The 19,762-nt window shown below is 48.1% G+C and overlaps 3 protein-coding genes across 3 annotated transcripts; all 3 read left to right on the forward strand.

The window, feature by feature from the left end:
• Window positions 1–371: 371 nt before the first annotated feature.
• On the forward strand, window positions 372–3,495 carry LOC138682139 (small nuclear ribonucleoprotein E-like). Its single transcript, XM_069771865.1, has 5 exons — window positions 372–383; window positions 598–624; window positions 1,153–1,215; window positions 1,453–1,535; window positions 3,363–3,495. Exons 1-5 carry the CDS (start codon window positions 372–374, stop codon window positions 3,493–3,495), a joined length of 318 nt encoding a protein of 105 aa, XP_069627966.1.
• Window positions 3,496–5,016: 1,521 nt separating this feature from the next.
• On the forward strand, window positions 5,017–14,462 carry LOC138682009 (zinc finger CCCH domain-containing protein 11A-like). Its single transcript, XM_069770728.1, is given in 17 exon segments — window positions 5,017–5,070; window positions 5,256–5,375; window positions 6,002–6,125; window positions 6,574–6,737; window positions 6,739–6,776; window positions 7,078–7,214; window positions 7,746–7,826; window positions 8,305–8,415; window positions 9,171–9,225; window positions 9,486–9,589; window positions 9,800–9,865; window positions 10,412–10,912; window positions 11,568–11,641; window positions 12,349–12,677; window positions 12,990–13,155; window positions 13,555–13,622; window positions 14,186–14,462. Coding segments are annotated over 17 exon segments (2,445 nt in total). The 3' UTR covers window positions 14,439–14,462.
• A 688-nt stretch (window positions 14,463–15,150) lies between these two features.
• LOC138682140 (small nuclear ribonucleoprotein E-like) lies at window positions 15,151–18,274 on the forward strand. The gene is made up of 5 exons (XM_069771866.1): window positions 15,151–15,162; window positions 15,377–15,403; window positions 15,932–15,994; window positions 16,232–16,314; window positions 18,142–18,274. Exons 1-5 carry the CDS (start codon window positions 15,151–15,153, stop codon window positions 18,272–18,274), a joined length of 318 nt encoding a protein of 105 aa, XP_069627967.1.
• Window positions 18,275–19,762: the final 1,488 nt, after the last annotated feature.

The following is a 19,762-nucleotide window of genomic DNA, read 5'->3' on the forward strand; positions in this document are numbered from 1 at the left end:
TTGCTGCTGGCAGAGGAAAAATCGGTTGTCGGAGTGGATTGTCAATACTTTCTCTTTGGAAGAAAACACTTGCGTGCTTTGATAATCCACTGTGCTGTCTTCGTTCCTAGAGGAAAGGTCTGAAACCAAAACTGAGCAAAGTGCTGTTCCGGCTCCAGAAGGGTCACCCAGCCCCAAGCTGCCGACGCTTTATCCTGCCGAAGGACTTTCTCCCGCTGAGACTTCTGCCAGCATGGGTCGGTCGGTCGTGGACTTTGGGAGAGAGGAAGAGCGCGCGAGAGCCCGGCGAGGAAGGCTTCCCCCTCGCTGCTTCCCTCCTCCTGCTCTGTCGTCAGCCTTCCCTGTCCCCGGCCTAGGCTCTGTCCGCGGAGATGGGGTTTGGTGTACGCCATGGTTTCTGTAAATATTTTCTTCTTCCCTGTTATGCTCGTATTCTCCTGAAGGTCCTGTATGAAACATAGCCTGGCCACCTCCACCTTCACCGGTAGTTGAGCTGTTCCCCATGACAGCAGTTAACAGCGTTTTTACCGAACCCTGGGGCAGGAAAGGTGGGGGTGCGTGGTCTGTCTGTGGGGCGTCCTTAACGCTCCGCTCCAGAACCTCATCTTCCGCTACCTGCAGAACGTGAGTACCGCCGGGCTGCCGCGGCTTCGGCCCCGTGTGAGAGGAACGTCCCGGTGCTTCTTGCGCAGGGCCCTTCGAGCCGTGTGGGGAGCGGGGCGGCACGCCGGACGGGTCTTTCCGAGGTCGGGATGGGGTTTTTGGAGCCGGTCTCGCTTGAACTGAAGAACTTGCTGTCGTTGCGATCCGTGAGAAGAACAGCTAGTTCCGAGTTGGGCGTTTTTCCTTCTCACCTTAAGGAGTTACCTTTGTAAGAGGCGTTTGCTCTTGCAGTCACGTGTGCAGGGATGTTTTCCGTGACAGTCCTAAAGCCTGTACTGTTGCGTGTTCGCCAGTGAAGGCAGAGAGGATTTCCAGAATAGTCTACCACCTTAAAAATGGCTTAGGACGTTGCTGAAACCACGCGTGAGAGTTACTGCCTCGAGTGTTACAAAGCTGTCGGCAGCAGGGAGTTCTTAATGCACAGGAGAGGACAAAATTGTGTGGAGTGTTTCTGTTCCTGTTGTGCTCTCCCCCTCCATCGTTTTGCAGAGGTCCAGGATCCAGGTGTGGCTTTATGAGCAAGTGAACATGCGGCTAGAAGGCTGCATCATTGTGAGTATCAGGATGTCTTTGGATTGGGTATTTTGTTGGTTGTTCTTCCAATTCATAAAACTGTTTCTTTCTGTCAGGAAAAACTAGCATGGGGGGTGGAAATACCTCGTGCCTCTCCAATTAATAGTCTTAATTGTCCAGCCCACGTCAGCACAGCTCACGATAGCTTGTGGTGTTGTTGCTGAAGTTTAGAGCAGGGCACGTAGCTCAGCGGCGGCTTTTGTTGCTTATTTTTAGGGCTTTGATGAATATAGGAACTTGGTGCCAGACGACGCAGAGGAAATTCGCTCCAAACCAAAATCAAGGAAAGAGCTGGGTATGTCAGTATGTCTGTGTAAGCCGAGCGACGCCTGAAACGTGGCTGCGTGAGCCTTCCCCGTAGCAAGGCTTCAAAGCACAAAACCTGTGAAGAGTGTTGAGTGTGGAGTACAGTGAGCGGATACTGGCTAGGTGTCGGTTCCTGCTGTTTCTTGAGCTGGTGGTTTTGTTGAACGTGAAGGAGAAAGAATCTGCCTCTGCCTGCGACGAGTCTTTGTCTTTCAAATGTGTGTAACAACGGATGGACTGCGCTGCAGTTTTTCTGCAGCCTGGGTAGCAGGAGGGGTCCAGTCAAACTCCTGCTCAGGAATATGGAAGGCGACAAGTGAAATGCTGAGCTGCTTGGACATTCAAAAGAGCTAGATCTGAGGGGATTTCTCTTGTTCCCCCCATGGCGGTGGACATAGTAAAGTTGCACTGTACAGGTGTGTCTCACTTCCTAGGGAAAAGAAATGGCACCTTCTAGACCGTGAATTCCTCCTGATTTGTGTTGGAATGCCTCTGCTGGGCAAAGCGGTGGTCCTTAATTGCCTTCCATTTAAGAGTTGGCTTGTGCAAACTGCAGAAATCGTGCTTGAAACTTCATTTAATTATCAATGGCATCAGTAACACATCCAGTAATTTCTAGGAGGAGATGCGTAGGAATCTGTATGACACAAGAGTCTGTTTTTGAAGGTGCTAAGGGTGAAAAGTGAACAGTCCCATCAATACTGAGGAAGGGAAGGAAACCTCGCGCTTAACAACTGGTCTTACTCCCGTTGTGGTTGAAGCCCAGCCGGTAACAAAGCACCACGCAGCCGCTTGCTCACTCTCCTCTCCCCCCGCCGCCCCGGGCCACGGTGGGATGAGCAGAAAACATAAGGCAGGCTCGTGGGTGGAGATAAGGAGTGGGAGAGATCACTCGCCCCTTATGGTCACGGGCAAAAGACAGGCTCAACTTGGGGAAGAAACAAAATCAGTTTAGTTTACTGCAAATCCAAACAAGCCAAGGATATTAGGAAGCAAAACCAAACCTGCGACCACCTGCCCCCCACCCCTCCCTCCTTCCCGCCTCAACTCCACTCCCGGGTTTCTCTCCCTCCTCCCCCCGGCGGCGGGGCATGGGGGCTGGGGTCGGTTCCTCACAGGTTGTCTCTGCCCCTCCTTCCTCCTCAGGGGGAGGAGGACTCCGCACTCGGCCCCTGCTCCACCGTGAGGTCCCTCCCACGGGAGACTGTCCTTCAGGAAGGTCTGGTCCTTGCCGCGGGCTGCAGTTCCTCACAAACTTCCCTGGCGTGGGTCCTTTCCGCGGGCCGGTCTTCAGCCACACACGGCTCCAGCGCGGGCTTTCCCATGGAGCCACGGCCATCTTGGGGGGCCTCTGCTCCACCGTTCAGCTCCATGGGCTGCAGGGGCATCAACCTCCTCAGGCGCCCCTCCTCCCCCCCGACCCCGGTATCTGCAGAGCTGTTCCTCTCACATTCCTAATCCCCCTACTCGCTGCAGGTTCCCCTTCTTAAATATTTCATCCCAGAGGCGCTGCCGCTGTCGCTGATTGCGTCGGCCTGGGCCAGAGGCGGGTCCGACTCCGAGCTGAGGGAGCTTCGAGCAGCTTCTCACAGGAGCCACCCCTGCGGCCCCTGCGCTGCTACCAAAACCCCGCCACACAAACCCGTAACAATTCCCTTTGCCAAGCAGTCAAAACCCAGTAACTAACAGGAGAACCCAACTTGCCCTCTCTTTATTTCAGATTTGGGAAAATCCCCTGCCAGAAAAAAAGAAAAATCCTGGAAAATCCGCTAGTGTTTGTGTGAGTAGAAGGTTCCAACCTTTTGTCATTAACTCGTAAGAACTATTTCATTCCGTTTTGTCCAAGAGAGTCAGAAATACTTGCACAGAAACGCGCAGCATGGGAATGAAAGGGGTCAGAACCGCTTGAATTTGAGCTTTATCTGGTGTGGTTGCAGGTTTTATGGCATTTAGTATCTTTAGAACAGTAAGAATCACAGTATCTGACTTTGCATCCAAAAAACCTGCTTGTGGCTAGGGAAGATCAGTTTCAGCGCTGGAGGCACCAAAAAATCATCAGCTGTCGAACTGGACCTAAGCCATCTTTTCAAACCTTCCGTGATCTTGCTGCAATGCATGATGATGGATTTATGGATTAGAGAACAGCGTATGATGGCAAACTTGTAGCATTGGCTCTGATGTAAAAAGAGAACAAATTCTTTCCGAAAATCAGTGTAATTCCAAATTCTTGGTATCACGCAGCCATGCCACTTGCAAAGGAAGCATTTCCCTGCCTCTCAAAGCTTGCTGTATCCTCGATCTGCTGTCTCCCTGCTGTTAATTGATTGCAACTCCGCGTGTCCGATTAGGGCTGAGAGTTGCTCTCGCTACGGATATCGTGCACCATGTGCTGTGCACGCTCGTGTGTATAGAAACGTTGATACTGTATGCGTGTACGTAGGTATGCCTGTTTGTGTGCTGACCCCAAAATCACTCGTGTTATAAAGCATCAGCCTTGAAGGCATATTCATCAAACTGTTATGTAGATCTTTTGGGTTTGCCGGTTCCCTCAAAATGAGAGACTTTTTATGCAGTCTGCTGTGGCAAATAGCCCCACATTCTAATTTTTACTATCGCTCTTGCTGACTTTATCATCCCTCGCTCTTGGCGTGTGCATGAACGGGTATGTGTACGTATGTCCAGACAGTATTTAACAGGTCGAGTTGACTAAAACAACTGTAAAGAGTGGAAATTCTGACTGTTCTGCTTCAGCTTTGGACAACTTGGCTTCAGATTCTCATGCAGAGAACAAGATGTGTTAGCAAGAGCTTGTCCTGTGCTTCAGACGACATGCTGGGTGGTTTGCATACGCATCATAGTGCAGCGTTCTCTGTGTAACTTGTGACACCGAGGGCGCTGTCAGCCTAGTGGAGTGCGGTAACCAGCAGGTAAATCATCATCAGCTGTTTGCGGCTGGGGTAAGGCTGACGGATTGACAAGGGGGATGAGAACACGTAGTTCCTGGTGCTCTGCCTTCCTTGTGATCTGACTGTCCTGATACACAGGGGGGGCGTTAAGCATCTTTACTATTTTTGTAAGCGATTAAAGGCACAAAGTAGAGCAGCAAGAGAGACTGCCCAAGTGAAATACTTTGTGCTTTATAACCCGCAAGTACCCACAGGTAGGTGCAATAGTACTCCTCTCGTGCGTTTGTTGGGGTGCAACAAAAAAGTTTTGTTCCCTTCTTGGTCTTTGGTACAGGACACAGGCAGGTCAGCAAGCTGGAAGGTTAGACCAGGGAGTAGGACTGTTTCTTCTTTTTCACTTACTGATACCTTTCTTTAGGGTTACTTTGAAAAAGAAGATTTGACCGCTCAAGCCATCAGGAGACTTTCCGTCCAAGAAAGAGCGAAGCCAGCTCTTGCCAGGACGGGAGGAAGTCCCTGTTGAGAGCGAAGCCTTCGAACCTGAGCTGGTTCTCAGACGGTGTCGATTATGTCCAAGCAAGGGGACGACTGCTACTTCTATTTCTATTCCACCTGTGACAAGGTATGTTTGGGCTTCTTTTGCTTTGGGGTTTCTTGTTGAGTTTTTAGGAGAGGAGGGGGCGGAGGCATCCAGATTTCTGTTAACTTCACAAGCAGTTCGATTCTGCGTCCAGTTCTACTAGCATGGATAATTCTGGAGGCTGTACTGTTTTAATTTCCTCTTTGTGGGTTTCCTTTTGGTTACAGGGAGACAGCTGTTCCTTCCGCCACTGTGCGGCCGCTCTGGGAAATGAGAGAGTGTGCAGGCTGTGGCAGGAGGGTCGCTGTTTCAAGACTACCTGCAGATTCAGACACATGGAAGTCGATGTGAGTGTTTGGCTAAAGATGTGTTCTCCAACTAAATCCCTGAAAGCATTTTTCCTTGCTGTCGGCAGCCTGAATGTGCTTGTACGTGATAGATTTACTTGCTTTCAAAGGATACTGGTTTCCGTTACTTGGAGGGGGGTGGGAGGAAGTTGGGGGAAGAAAGATCAATTTCTTAGGTATATCTCAGCAAGACATTTTTGTATTAGGTGCTGGCGTTGTTCTGACGTCTTGGGGTAGCACAGGGTGGGGAGGGAGAAGATGGGAAGGAAATAAGGCTCTGAAAGATAACTTGAGATAGATTCAAGCTAGGCAGTTTAAGGCATTTTTTCCCTCTGAATAATCCCAGTATTTTGCACATTGTCTTAGTTTAGCCCACCCTGAACTGATGTGTGCGAGCCCCCGTCTTCTCCAACGGAATGACAGGAAAGCTAGATAATATGTAGTAGTTACAGCGTACGCAAACTTTGTCGATCTGCCCTGCAACGCTTTCAGTGATAGACTGCCCTTTGGAACGATGTTTCCGCACTGCACTGCGATAGCCCTCTCTCTGGCATGACGTGTAACTATGTCTCTTAGCAAGCCTAAGGCGAGTGTTACCATGAGCTTTTCTTTCTGTCTGTCTTCAGAAAAAACGCAGTGAGATCCCTTGCTACTGGGAGAATCAACCAGCTGGCTGTCAAAAATCCAACTGCGCCTTCCGTCACACGAAAGGACGCTATGTTGATGGGCGCTTCTTCCCGCCAAGCAGAAGTGAGTTTCTTGGGTCCTTTTCCTTTAAGCATTAAAGAATTAATTCTGAATATTACTCAGGAGTGGGTACAATGCCGTAGAAGGCATCGAGTAACTGCTCACTGATGAGTGTAGGGAGAAGTGTGCAGTCACAGGCTCTCAGCTAAACGGACTGTAATTCTGGTATTTAATTCTTTCTTTCATGCTCAGCTTCTCTGTGCTTTGTGTGATCTTTGCACTCCAGGTTGCTTTCCCCTCATGTAATCTTTTCTGGAGGGTAGGGTGGCGAGATGAGTGTGTGAAGGGAAGCCGTTGTTCCTAGTGTGTTCGTAGGGGTGGGGAATAGGAAACTCTGAATTCAGCAGCCAGGTGGGTTATCTACCTTATCTACCGTATCTAGGCAGTGAGTGCAAGGTTGGGGTGAAAGTTTTACATGGCCAAATGAGAGATGATCCTCGTCTTCCTCTAGCTACGCTTCCAAGTCCACCTGAGCCTGCAGAAGATGATGTGAAAATGGCTCAGGCGTCACTGCAGCAAAACAGACTTTCTGTGCAGTCGAGTCCCTCTCCGCAGCTGAGGGGGGTGATGAAAGTGGAAAGCTCTGAAAAGGTCCCAAGTCCTACACATCCTCCAGGCAGTTGTAATCAGTGCTGCAGATGATGATGAAGATGGGTACTTTTTACTTACTGAAGGCATTTCTGCCGGAGGTGAATGTACAAATTCACAGAGTGCCAGAACTGTGTAGTGTTTAAAGCTACGGACGAGAGTCTGGAGTCTTAAATATTTTTTCCCCGGTATAGCTCTTGCTTATATGAGCCTGTCAAGTCAATACAGCTTTTTAAAAAAAGCCTTCCACAAACAGTTGCTTGTAGTTAAGAATACGAACAAAATATGAACCGTGGACTGAAATGTCATTGTACGAGCTACATGAGCATGAAACGTCTTGTGTAATCCCTGCTCCATAACTGAATAGGTTTTATTTTGGACTTTCAGACCAGCTTTCTGAAGAAGGAGATGAAACTAAAACACCTGTCCAGCAACCGGCAACAGAAGCCTGTAGTGGATCGCGGATAATTTCCACCAGGAAAGGCAGGGCTAATACAAAGCAAGGTATTCTAGCAGCTGTAGTAGGATGGCTTGGAAGGAGAACTTGACGATTAACTCCAAAGCGATATGTTCTAAAACTACGATAGAGCATCGGGTAGCTGGATGGAGTCAGTTATTTCCACGAGCTCATTCCTCTCTAATAATGTCGTATGTCCCTTGGGTCAGACAGGTCAACTCCTCCCTGTTGACTTTTGTAAAAGAAAATAGAGCCACAGCGTGGAGTTTAAATGCCTGCAAATGTGTCCTTTCAAACACTGTGGGAAGAAGCCATGTCTAATGACAGAGGAATCTAATATCGTGTAGATGGATTAAAACGCTTAAGACGGTAGGTTTTACTCTGTAGGATGGGAGGAGAGGTGCCAGTTGCTTACCAAAATACCCATCCGTTCTATGGCTTTTTTTACTGGTGGGGAGTGTTGAGAGGGTTTATTTGGAAGACTTTGGAAGGGTTCTGAGCTGTAAGAAGCTTGAGGATGTGTGCTCTTCAACATGTGCCTTTAGGCCTCAGCTTCATTAACCATTTTCTGTTTTCAGAGGACAACATAAATTTTGGAATAAAAACACTTGAAGAAATCAAATTGGAGAAACTAAAGGAAAAAACAAAAAACCAAGGTGGTGAGTTAAGATCCCTTACTTCTGCGTTCTGTTCACCTTCATTTTTTTTTTTTTTTTTTTTTTTTTTTTTAAGCTTCTGATACTACCTGGATAGCTGGCTATGCAATGGTGAATACAATTCTTGGCACGAGAAAGGAAAATTTTGGGGGCTGTTGGGTTCAGACTGGGAGGTGATTGCAGCTGAGAACCGCTTGAGGGACAGACTTCCATGCTTAGTTGCAGGCCTTGAGCTACTTTGGCATGCAATCTGTTTTCTTAAACTCCAACAGCTGATATTCTAGATTGGAATTCCAAGGGCAAATCAAAGGGAAATTGCTCATTTCTCTTATTTACATGCAGTGGTCATTGTATGTTTCACAGTAATGGATAACTAATGTCTTTGGTCTTTGTGATAGTTCTTTTATTTTGGTTGGTTGTTTGTTTTTTTAGTTGTTTTCTTTTTCCCTAAACATCCTCATGTTTTGCTTGCTATGATCAGAAGGTCCTTCAGGAGTTTCTGTTCCTCCGCTCCAATCTCGGGCTATTCCTGTGCCAGAAAAGGAAATTGTACGGACGGTAGTAAGAACTGTGAGTCTGTCTACAAAGCAAGGTAACAGCGAATACTATTGTTTCCATTTCATGGCTCCTCAACCGAAAGGTCAAATAATAATTAAGATAATTCAGACAGGTTAGCCTGCTGGTGCTGCCTTTTCTAATTAAAACCATGCTTTTATGCTTCAAGGCCCTGGTTTGATTGCAAGTATTTGGCATTTGTAGGTGCTCAGGTTGTTGTGTTGCAATAAAAGATCCAGAAGCGGTTTTTATCAGCCTGACATTAAGCCGTAGCTCATCATGTATCACACCACCTTACAGACTCTCCAGTGTGCTTAATTGGACTCTCATGTTCCTGAAGTTGAGTGAGATTTGTGAATGAGCTAATGTGTCGACAGCACGTGGCAGAAGTAGCGGTTGGGTTAAGTGCAGTAGCAGCAGAGAGAGAGGCTAATGTCAATACGAGTGTCAGCATGCAAAAAAGGGGATAAGTGGAAAAAGCGGGCAGTAATGAAAGGGCAGACCTATAGAAGATGGTATTATACAAGTAGGCAATTTTTGAAGCGTTGACGAGGCTGACGGTGGCACTTGCGGACAGTAGCGTGATAGGAGTCTGTGTATAAGTGGTGGTGTTCAGATCTGCACAAATTCCTTTGAAAGGCAAAAAACGTGTGGCACTACTACTACGCGTAGTCACTCGTTTCTGTGGTTTGGCTACCAGAAGAGTGCCTTTTGCTGGGACGTGGGCTAGAAGGACAATGCTCTTAGTGGCTACTGGTTTCTGTGCAGTGAAGAGATTAGTCTTTGTTTTAGGGGAGGAGCCTGTGATTCAAGTGAATCTTGGTGAGAGGATGGGAAAACGGAAAGCCTCCATAGGGAAGAGCTTTTTGTGAGCTGTTGTTCAGGTGCCCTCATCTAAACGTGACTGTGTTTAAGGGTAATTTTGCTGCGTGCAGGAGGAAAATCCATTTTGGCAGAGATGTGTATTGGCGGCAGAAGTGGCAAATTTGGTAAGCAGCTGAAAGGCAAATCTAAGAAAAGATCCCTGGAAGCATTGAAGTTTGTGGCTGACTGTTCTAAAATCCTCCTGCAGAGAAACGTTCTTCAAGTATTGCTTGTTTTCTCTCTTTCTGAAGCTGGTAAAAGTGTCCTTCCGTTAAAGCGCAACCTTGCTGACAGGCTGGGGAAGAAGATAGAGGTTCTGGAGAATGCTGACAACGCACCAAAGAGAGGTACGGCTACTAAGCAGACATCTGGATTTGATGCACAGATTTCCTGCTTAGGTTTGCTGTTTGTCCTTTCTTCTAGTGGTTCTTTTTGTGTGTTGGTTGAGGGCTCAAGGTAGCTCTGAATCCCAGTGAAGTGATGGCTCTCATTGTGAAACGTGAGCACCAAATGGAGATTTATGCAGTCTGCCGCACTTTTTCTGTTCTCTCTTGTAGTTCAAGTCCCCAGGCCTCTGAAGGAGAGGCTAGGACTGCCCTCTGAACAGAGCCGTACAGAGACAGGTACGAACTGGCTATTAAGTATGCCTTCCCCTTTTGTCTTTCCATGAACTTCCATACAGCCCTAAAATTAGTTTAAAAAGCCTGCCTGATTCCTCTTGCTTGAGTGCTGAAGCTGTCCTGTTTAGCCACTGTCAGAGATCTGGCTCTAGAGGGGGGGTGTACTGTCCACTCGTGCCTCATCAAGGTTTCCGCTTGAAAACTGCTGTGAACCCTCAGAAGCTGCAGTATGCTTACGCACAAGTAGGACAGAAGCACTGCCAGGAGCAGGAGTTTGAGATGCGAACAGAGAGACAACGGTCTGAGAAAGTAACAAAATAAAATAAACTAATGCTGTTTGTGTCGCCACTCTCTCCGGATAGCACTAGTTTTCAAAATACAAGTGGCTTAAAGGAGGAGAATACCGTGCAGAATGGTGCTGTCCTAAGATGCATTCTTGGGATCACGCAAACCTAGTTTTCCTTAGTACTGTGACAGATTTTGGAGACTTTAAATATTGCTGGACTCTCCTTAAATGTTGGTGCTTCTCTTTCTTTTTGATGATGACAGAGAAGGCTGCTAAGCCAGCAGGAGAGATCCATGTGAAAACACTGGAGGAAATTCGACTTGAGAGCACTAATCGGAGACGAGGAGAACCCCAAGTGAAACCCCAGACTGAAGGACGTTGTAAAACAGAAGATCCCAGCTTGGGGGCAAGACCTTCCCCTGCAGTTCACGTCAAAACTTTCTCAGGCTCCCTGGCTGAAAAAAACCACAAACGATTGGAACGAGAGAAGCAAAACACAAAAGAGTTTCCTACCAAGACAAAAGTTGAGAGCAAACCCAAGAAGCAGAGCACACTTGCTCCGTCTGTGCTCAGCCAAGCACGCCCGGCAGAGCCGGCACGTAAAGCCAAGCCAGCAGGAGAAGTGCGTGTTAAAACCTTGGAAGAAATCAAGCGGGAGAAAGCTCTGCAGATGCAGCAGAGTGGAGGAAAAGTGCCAGCTCCACCAGCACAACCTGAACCTGCCCCGACAGGGAGGAGGTTGTTACGGATCACAAAGCTAATAGGTAATAAGGTGATTTGATACCTGCCCTGGTGAAGCGCTTCCCCTGTCGAGCAAATTCAGTTTGCTGAGGTTTTGCTTTGCTTTTTCCTTCTGCATATCGTAGAGGGTAGAAGAGTTTAAGGCTACAAAGTCAGAAGGCAAGGAAGTGCCAGAATATGCAACCATATTCTTTTCCATGAATCGCGTGATAGCTTTCTGTATTTCCCACTGGAAAATTCTTCCACTGAGGAGCTTTGTAGCCTAGTTTCTTGCTTCTGTTTTTTCTGCCATCCGCTTGTGGTATGGGATCTTCCCTGGGCTGAATCCAGGCTTACCTTCCTCTTTGGCATATGCATTGTTTAATTCAGTTATTGATGTATCTATGTTTGCAAAGCATGTATCAACTTCTTAATGTGAGGGCCAGTTTTTGTCAAAATTGGCAGAGCGCTAAAGATACCGTTTGGATTATATAAGCCACGTAAAAAGAGAATAGTGCGATTGAGGGAAAGAGAGCTGGAACGGTGCAGGGATTGCTTACTGTAGCCTTTCCCTCTGTCCCATTATTAGACATGAGGAAATAGACAGAACAAGGAAACAGAGGTAGCCAGGTTTCTTTATTTCTGCTGTTGACAAACTGATGATCTTCTTTTTTTTTTTTTTTTTTTCTTGTTTTGAAGCACCTGGAAGAGAAGAAAAGATGATAGTGGAATTGAGCAAGCCTTTTCCCAAAGCTGTCTCTGCAGCTGCAGAGGTGAGTCCTTTGTGAAGACATACATCTATCTATTCATACAGTTTTTGATACATTTTGTTATGTTTTGTTTGTAACTGGCTGCATGCTCCCAGTTTGAGTGTGTTCCTACCTTTCCGCATTTGGTAAGCGCTGCAGTGCTGTCGCAAGTCCTGTCACTACTTTGAATAGCATTTCCAGACAACGTGTTAAACCCCAAGCTTTGAATTAATCTTATTATACCTGACAGTGAATAAGAAACCCTATTAGCACCAGATAAAATCTGCGAGGTTAATGTTTTTCTTCTCCGTGACTTTATCTGTGAGACTGGAAGAAGGAGATCTTAAAATCCTGGGCTAAGAACTTTAATAGAAAAGGCTGGAGGTTTGTATTAGAGGAAATCAGTCTGTCAGGGAATGCTGTCTTGGGGGAGCTTGTATGGCTTCCTGTTGCTGAAAAAGAATGTACTAGATTACAGCTAGAGTCTTCTGCTCTGTTGAAGAAGCTTGCTGTGTTGGGAATTGTAGGCTTTTGAAACTATTTCCACAGCAAAGCATGGATCTTGTTACAGGTTACAGGCAACGTTTTATGGGGAAAAATGTCAGATCTGAATGGTATTAACATGCTCTGTTGCACACGGAGCTATTTCAGAGGGATTGCTACTGAGATTTTCTGAATGAAATCTCCATAGATTTTTGTCCCCTTAGTCCTCTTCTTTTGTTTCCTTCCAGCCCTCTGATCAGAGTGCAACTAATTCTAAAGTTCAAGTGAAGAGCCTTGAAGAGATAATGTGGGAGAAGCGGCAACTGAAGCAACGCCAAGAAGAGAAGCTTCAGAAGGAAGCAGCTGCTGTGCCATCTCCTACTGAACAGGCAATCAAGGATAAAACTGCAGCATCAGGGAGTCCTGAATCCAGTGTGGTTTCAGGGTCAGCTTATCAGCTTCCAAAGAGGATATTGGTGAAATCTCCGGGAGATGGGGTTGAAAGCCCCCGAAAGGGTGCTGCCGTATCACCAGGGAAACGGGCAGCTCAACTTCTGGAATGGTTAGCTGAAAGTAAGTGTTGACTGTATGTTAAAGAGTTACTTTAGGTCATGCTTTGAAAGAAAGGCAGAGGGTGACAATTTTCACGTTGTAACTCTGGCTCCTTTTTGTAATATCTTTGCTCCTTCTTATGGCTTGTTGGTAAACAGAGTTTACGGTGTGGAAAATACTGCCGAGAGTCTGGGAAATGGCAGTGGAATTGTGCTGGCTAAATACATTTAACTAGAAGGGTTGTGGCGCTGTTAAGAGAACCTGTTTGTTTGTTGTTTTTTTTTTCCTGAGGCAGAGCAAGACTGCATCAGTTCTCTCTTCCTTTTACTCTAGCCAGACGGAAGGGGTGCCTGAAGCCTTTGGATGGGAAAGCCACCTCTCCCACAAAGCAGCCACTGAAACGTAAGGCAGCCGAGAGTCATCCGTCTGCCGTGGCGGCTGTGAAGCCATTGAGTGCCACTGGTGGCGACGGGAATGAGCCTTCAGCTAAAAAAGCAGCTGTGGTAAGGAGAGCGGCTGAGGCAGTAGTGGGTCCCTAGTAAAATTTATGCCCAAGTTGTAGCCTCCTCTTGGAGAAAAGATGAAAGACTGAAATGTTCTACGGGTCTCCGTTCCCTTTTAAATCCAGAAGCGGTCGCCAGGACGCTTGTAGTACCTTTCTGCTTTTTACGAGGTGAATGGCAGTGTTTACATAATGCTCTGCTACGTCCCTTAATGCTGCGTTCTTCAAAAAGACCCAAGGCCGTTAGTAAACGTTAAGGGAACGCTAACTTTTCTTCAGGTGTGCCCTGGCTCTGTATTTTGGTTAAGGCTCAGCAATGCCAGAGGAGAAGCAGCGGAGGAAGAATCTGCAAAGCAGTCTTTGACCTGTGTATCCTAAAAACCATCTTGCTTCTTCCTAGGCTGTTGTTCCGGCTTTGCCAGAGGGCAGCCTCTTCTCCATACGCGGGAGAGGAAAACCCCAAACCAGGTAACAACCACAACTTGTTCTTTTTCTTGATCAGTGTGCCTTTCACGTGAAACTAAGTTGGTTTGTTTTTTTTTTCCCACACGTGGAAAAATTAGAGTTTTGAGATACTTCATGCCAAAATCCAGCAGAGGAAAAATTCGTCTGAAATAATAAGTTTCTAGCAGCTGGCTGGACTGCTTATCTAGATTCTTGCCTGAAAACGCTGCAAGTTGGTACAGCTTTTCAGTGGCTTCTTGGGTTTTCCGAACGCCTGCAGAGGTTGACTTGGTAACCTTTTTGCAGTCAAATTAGTAAAGGTGGCAAAGTGTCTCTGGCGACAAAAACGGAACCTTCTTTGCCAGACCCCAGATGCTGTGTCTTCGCGGATAAATCCCCAAAGTGCAAAATGTACCTGCTGATACATTGGACTGTAGAAGCAGCCCCAGGTTAATTGAATAACAATCCCTGCGTAAGGCTGAGGGGTAGGAGGGATTAACTACCATTTTAAGAGCTGGTTTGCAGAAAACATCTCTCTGCTTAAGGAATGTCATACGCTGATTTGCTCTCTTTCTTGTTCTTCCCAGTCCTGAACTGCACATTGGAAGCCTGGCAGACTCTGTGGCACCGTCAGAGGTCTCAAGCTCGACCTCAGCTTCCTCACAAATAGCCGTAAAGAAACGCCGGTTGAGCTTCTCAGGGCCCTTCTCTGTGGAAGACGACTTTGAGCAGTTCCTTTGGGAAATCTCAGGAGGCAAACAGGAAGACAAAATTGACATGGACCCAGAGAATGATGAGGATGACTTCTTCATGGAAATTGGTGAACTGATCGACGGCTGAAAATAAAGAAAGAAATAAATTGAAACTGATTATTTTGTTGGATACCCAGAGGTGATTCTTTTCCTAGCTGAGGCTTTGCAAGGAGTCTTAAAGCACAGGTGAACTGGTAGACATTGGGAGTATCTGCACACAGTTGTCCTAAACTTCCCTGCTGGTCAGACATGCGGTCTGAATTTGTGACCCTGCAGAAGACAGCTGAGACTGGGGTCTCTTGTGTACCCTGCCACCAGGGATCGTTTTCCCTAGCAGCTACCTTTTGAATCATTTTCTTAAATTTTTGAAGAACTTGAGTCTCTTCTCATCCTACGAGGATTTGTGAAGGTGGGGCGGCCCTCAGGCATTTGCTGCTGGCAGAGGAAAAATCGGTTGTCGGAGTGGATTGTCAATACTTTCTCTTTGGAAGAAAACACTTGCGTGCTTTGATAATCCACTGTGCTGTCTTCGTTCCTAGAGGAAAGGTCTGAAACCAAAACTGAGCAAAGTGCTGTTCCGGCTCCAGAAGGGTCACCCAGCCCCAAGCTGCCGACGCTTTATCCTGCCGAAGGACTTTCTCCCGCTGAGACTTCTGCCAGCATGGGTCGGTCGGTCGTGGACTTTGGGAGAGAGGAAGAGCGCGCGAGAGCCCGGCGAGGAAGGCTTCCCCCTCGCTGCTTCCCTCCTCCTGCTCTGTCGTCAGCCTTCCCTGTCCCCGGCCTAGGCTCTGTCCGCGGAGATGGGGTTTGGTGTACGCCATGGTTTCTGTAAATATTTTCTTCTTCCCTGTTATGCTCGTATTCTCCTGAAGGTCCTGTATGAAACATAGCCTGGCCACCTCCACCTTCACCGGTAGTTGAGCTGTTCCCCATGACAGCAGTTAACAGCGTTTTTACCGAACCCTGGGGCAGGAAAGGTGGGGGTGCGTGGTCTGTCTGTGGGGCGTCCTTAACGCTCCGCTCCAGAACCTCATCTTCCGCTACCTGCAGAACGTGAGTACCGCCGGGCTGCCGCGGCTTCGGCCCCGTGTGAGAGGAACGTCCCGGTGCTTCTTGCGCAGGGCCCTTCGAGCCGTGTGGGGAGCGGGGCGGCACGCCGGACGGGTCTTTCCGAGGTCGGGATGGGGTTTTTGGAGCCGGTCTCGCTTGAACTGAAGAACTTGCTGTCGTTGCGATCCGTGAGAAGAACAGCTAGTTCCGAGTTGGGCGTTTTTCCTTCTCACCTTAAGGAGTTACCTTTGTAAGAGGCGTTTGCTCTTGCAGTCACGTGTGCAGGGATGTTTTCCGTGACAGTCCTAAAGCCTGTACTGTTGCGTGTTCGCCAGTGAAGGCAGAGAGGATTTCCAGAATAGTCTACCACCTTAAAAATGGCTTAGGACGTTGCTGAAACCACGCGTGAGAGTTACTGCCTCGAGTGTTACAAAGCTGTCGGCAGCAGGGAGTTCTTAATGCACAGGAGAGGACAAAATTGTGTGGAGTGTTTCTGTTCCTGTTGTGCTCTCCCCCTCCATCGTTTTGCAGAGGTCCAGGATCCAGGTGTGGCTTTATGAGCAAGTGAACATGCGGCTAGAAGGCTGCATCATTGTGAGTATCAGGATGTCTTTGGATTGGGTATTTTGTTGGTTGTTCTTCCAATTCATAAAACTGTTTCTTCCTGTCAGGAAAAACTAGCATGGGGGGTGGAAATACCTCGTGCCTCTCCAATTAATAGTCTTAATTGTCCAGCCCACGTCAGCACAGCTCACGATAGCTTGTGGTGTTGTTGCTGAAGTTTAGAGCAGGGCACGTAGCTCAGCGGCGGCTTTTGTTGCTTATTTTTAGGGCTTTGATGAATATAGGAACTTGGTGCCAGACGACGCAGAGGAAATTCGCTCCAAACCAAAATCAAGGAAAGAGCTGGGTATGTCAGTATGTCTGTGTAAGCCGAGCGACGCCTGAAACGTGGCTGCGTGAGCCTTCCCCGTAGCAAGGCTTCAAAGCACAAAACCTGTGAAGAGTGTTGAGTGTGGAGTACAGTGAGCGGATACTGGCTAGGTCTCGGTTCCTGCTGTTTCTTGAGCTGGTGGTTTTGTTGAACGTGAAGGAGAAAGAATCTGCCTCTGCCTGCGACGAGTCTTTGTCTTTCAAATGTGTGTAACAACGGATGGACTGCGCTGCACTTTTTCTGCAGCCCGGGTAGCAGGAGGGGTCCAGTCAAACTCCTGCTCAGGAATATGGAAGGCGACAAGTGAAATGCTGAGCTGCTTGGGCATTCAAAAGAGCTAGATCTGAGGGGATTTCTCTTGTTCCCCCCATGGTGGTGGACATAGTAAAGTTGCACAGTACAGGTGTGTCTCACTTCCTAGGGAAAAGAAATGGCACCTTCTAGACCGTGAATTCCTCCTGATTGGTGTTGGAATGCCTCTGCTGGGCAAAGCGGTGGTCCTTAATTGCCTTCCATTTAAGAGTTGGCTTGTGCAAACTGCAGAAATCGTGCTTGAAACTTCATTTAATTATCAATGGCATCAGTAACACATCCAGTAATTTCTAGGAGGAGATGCGTAGGAATCTGTATGACACAAGAGTCTGTTTTTGAAGGTGCTAAGGGTGAAAAGTGAATAGTCCCATCAATACTGAGGAAGGGAAGGAAACCTCGCGCTTAACAACTGGTCTTACTCCCGTTGTGGTTGAAGCCCAGCCGGTAACAAAGCACCACGCAGCCGCTTGCTCACTCTCCTCTCCCCCCGCCGCCCCGGGCCACGGTGGGATGAGCAGAAAACATAAGGCAGGCTCGTGGGTGGAGATAAGGAGTGGGAGAGATCACTCGCCCCTTATGGTCACGGGCAAAAGACAGGCTCAACTTGGGGAAGAAACAAAATCAGTTTAGTTTACTGCAAATCCAAACAAGCCAAGGATATTAGGAAGCAAAACCAAACCTGCGACCACCTGCCCCCCACCCCTCCCTCCTTCCCGCCTCAACTCCACTCCCGGGTTTCTCTCCCTCCTCCCCCCGGCGGCGGGGCATGGGGGCTGGGGTCGGTTCCTCACAGGTTGTCTCTGCCCCTCCTTCCTCCTCAGGGGGAGGAGGACTCCGCACTCGGCCCCTGCTCCACCGTGAGGTCCCTCCCACGGGAGACTGTCCTTCAGGAAGGTCTGGTCCTTGCCGCGGGCTGCAGTTCCTCACAAACTTCCCTGGCGTGGGTCCTTTCCGCGGGCCGGTCTTCAGCCACACACGGCTCCAGCGCGGGCTTTCCCATGGAGCCACGGCCATCTTGGGGGGCCTCTGCTCCACCGTTCAGCTCCATGGGCTGCAGGGGCATCAACCTCCTCAGGCGCCCCTCCTCCCCCCCGACCCCGGTATCTGCAGAGCTGTTCCTCTCACATTCCTAATCCCCCTACTCGCTGCAGGTTCCCCTTCTTAAATATTTCATCCCAGAGGCGCTGCCGCTGTCGCTGATTGCGTCGGCCTGGGCCAGAGGCGGGTCCGACTCCGAGCTGAGGGAGCTTCGAGCAGCTTCTCACAGGAGCCACCCCTGCGGCCCCTGCGCTGCTACCAAAACCCCGCCACACAAACCCGTAACAATTCCCTTTGCCAAGCAGTCAAAACCCAGTAACTAACAGGAGAACCCAACCTGCCCTCTCTTTATTTCAGATTTGGGAAAATCCCCTGCCAGAAAAAAAGAAAAATCCTGGAAAATCCGCTAGTGTTTGTGTGAGTAGATGGTTCCAACCTTTTGTCATTAACTCGTAAGAACTATTTCATTCCGTTTTGTCCAAGAGAGTCAGAAATACTTGCACAGAAACGCGCAGCATGGGAATGAAAGGGGTCAGAACCGCTTGAATTTGAGCTTTATCTGGTGTGGTTGCAGGTTTTATGGCATTTAGTATCTTTAGAACAGTAAGAATCACAGTATCTGACTTTGCATCCAAAAAACCTGCTTGTGGCTAGGGAAGATCAGTTTCAGCGCTGGAGGCACCAAAAAATCATCAGCTGTCGAACTGGACCTAAGCCATCTTTTCAAACCTTCCGTGATCTTGCTGCAATGCATGATGATGGATTTATGGATTAGAGAACAGCGTATGATGGCAAACTTGTAGCATTGGCTCTGATGTAAAAAGAGAACAAATTCTTTCCGAAAATCAGTGTAATTCCAAATTCTTGGTATCACGCAGCCATGCCACTTGCAAAGGAAGCATTTCCCTGCCTCTCAAAGCTTGCTGTATCCTCGATCTGCTGTCTCCCTGCTGTTAATTGATTGCAACTCCGCGTGTCCGATTAGGGCTGAGAGTTGCTCTCGCTACGGATATCGTGCACCATGTGCTGTGCACGCTCGTGTGTATAGAAACGTTGATACCGTATGCGTGTACGTAGGTATGCCTGTTTGTGTGCTGACCCCAAAATCACTCGTGTTATAAAGCATCAGCCTTGAAGGCATATTCATCAAACTGTTATGTAGATCTTTTGGGTTTGCCGGTTCCCTCAAAATGAGAGACTTTTTATGCAGTCTGCTGTGGCAAATAGCCCCACATTCTAATTTTTACTATCGCTCTTGCTGACTTTATCATCCCTCGCTCTTGGTGTGTGCATGAACGGGTATGTGTACGTATGTCCAGACAGTATTTAACAGGTCGAGTTGACTAAAACAACTGTAAAGAGTGGAAATTCTGACTGTTGTGCTTCAGCTTTGGACAACTTGGCTTCAGATTCTCATGCAGAGAACGAGATGTGTTAGCAAGAGCTTGTCCTGTGCTTCAGACGACATGCTGGGTGGTTTGCATACGCATCATAGTGCAGCGTTCTCTGTGTAACTTGTGACACCGAGGGCGCTGTCAGCCTAGTGGAGTGCGGTAACCAGCAGGTAAATCATCATCAGCTGTTTGCGGCTGGGGTAAGGCTGACGGATTGACAAGGGGGATGAGAACACGTAGTTCCTGGTGCTCTGCCTTCCTTGTGATCTGACTGTCCTGATACACAGGGGGGGCGTTAAGCATCTTTACTATTTTTGTAAGCGATTAAAGGCACAAAGTAGAGCAGCAAGAGAGACTGCCCAAGTGAAATACTTTGTGCTTTATAACCCGCAAGTACCCACAGGTAGGTGCAATAGTACTCCTCTCGTGCGTTTGTTGGGGTGCAACAAAAAAGTTTTGTTCCCTTCTTGGTCTTTGGTACAGGACACAGGCAGGTCAGCAAGCTGGAAGGTTAGACCAGGGAGTAGGACTGTTTCTTCTTTTTCGCTTACTGATACCTTTCTTTAGGGTTACTTTGAAAAAGAAGATTTGACCGCTCAAGCCATCAGGAGACTTTCCGTCCAAGAAAGAGCGAAGCCAGCTCTTGCCAGGACGGGAGGAAGTCCCTGTTGAGAGCGAAGCCTT

Source organism: Haliaeetus albicilla, chromosome 26 (genome assembly GCF_947461875.1).
Source record: "Haliaeetus albicilla chromosome 26, bHalAlb1.1, whole genome shotgun sequence".
Taxonomy (NCBI): Eukaryota; Metazoa; Chordata; class Aves; order Accipitriformes; family Accipitridae; genus Haliaeetus; species Haliaeetus albicilla.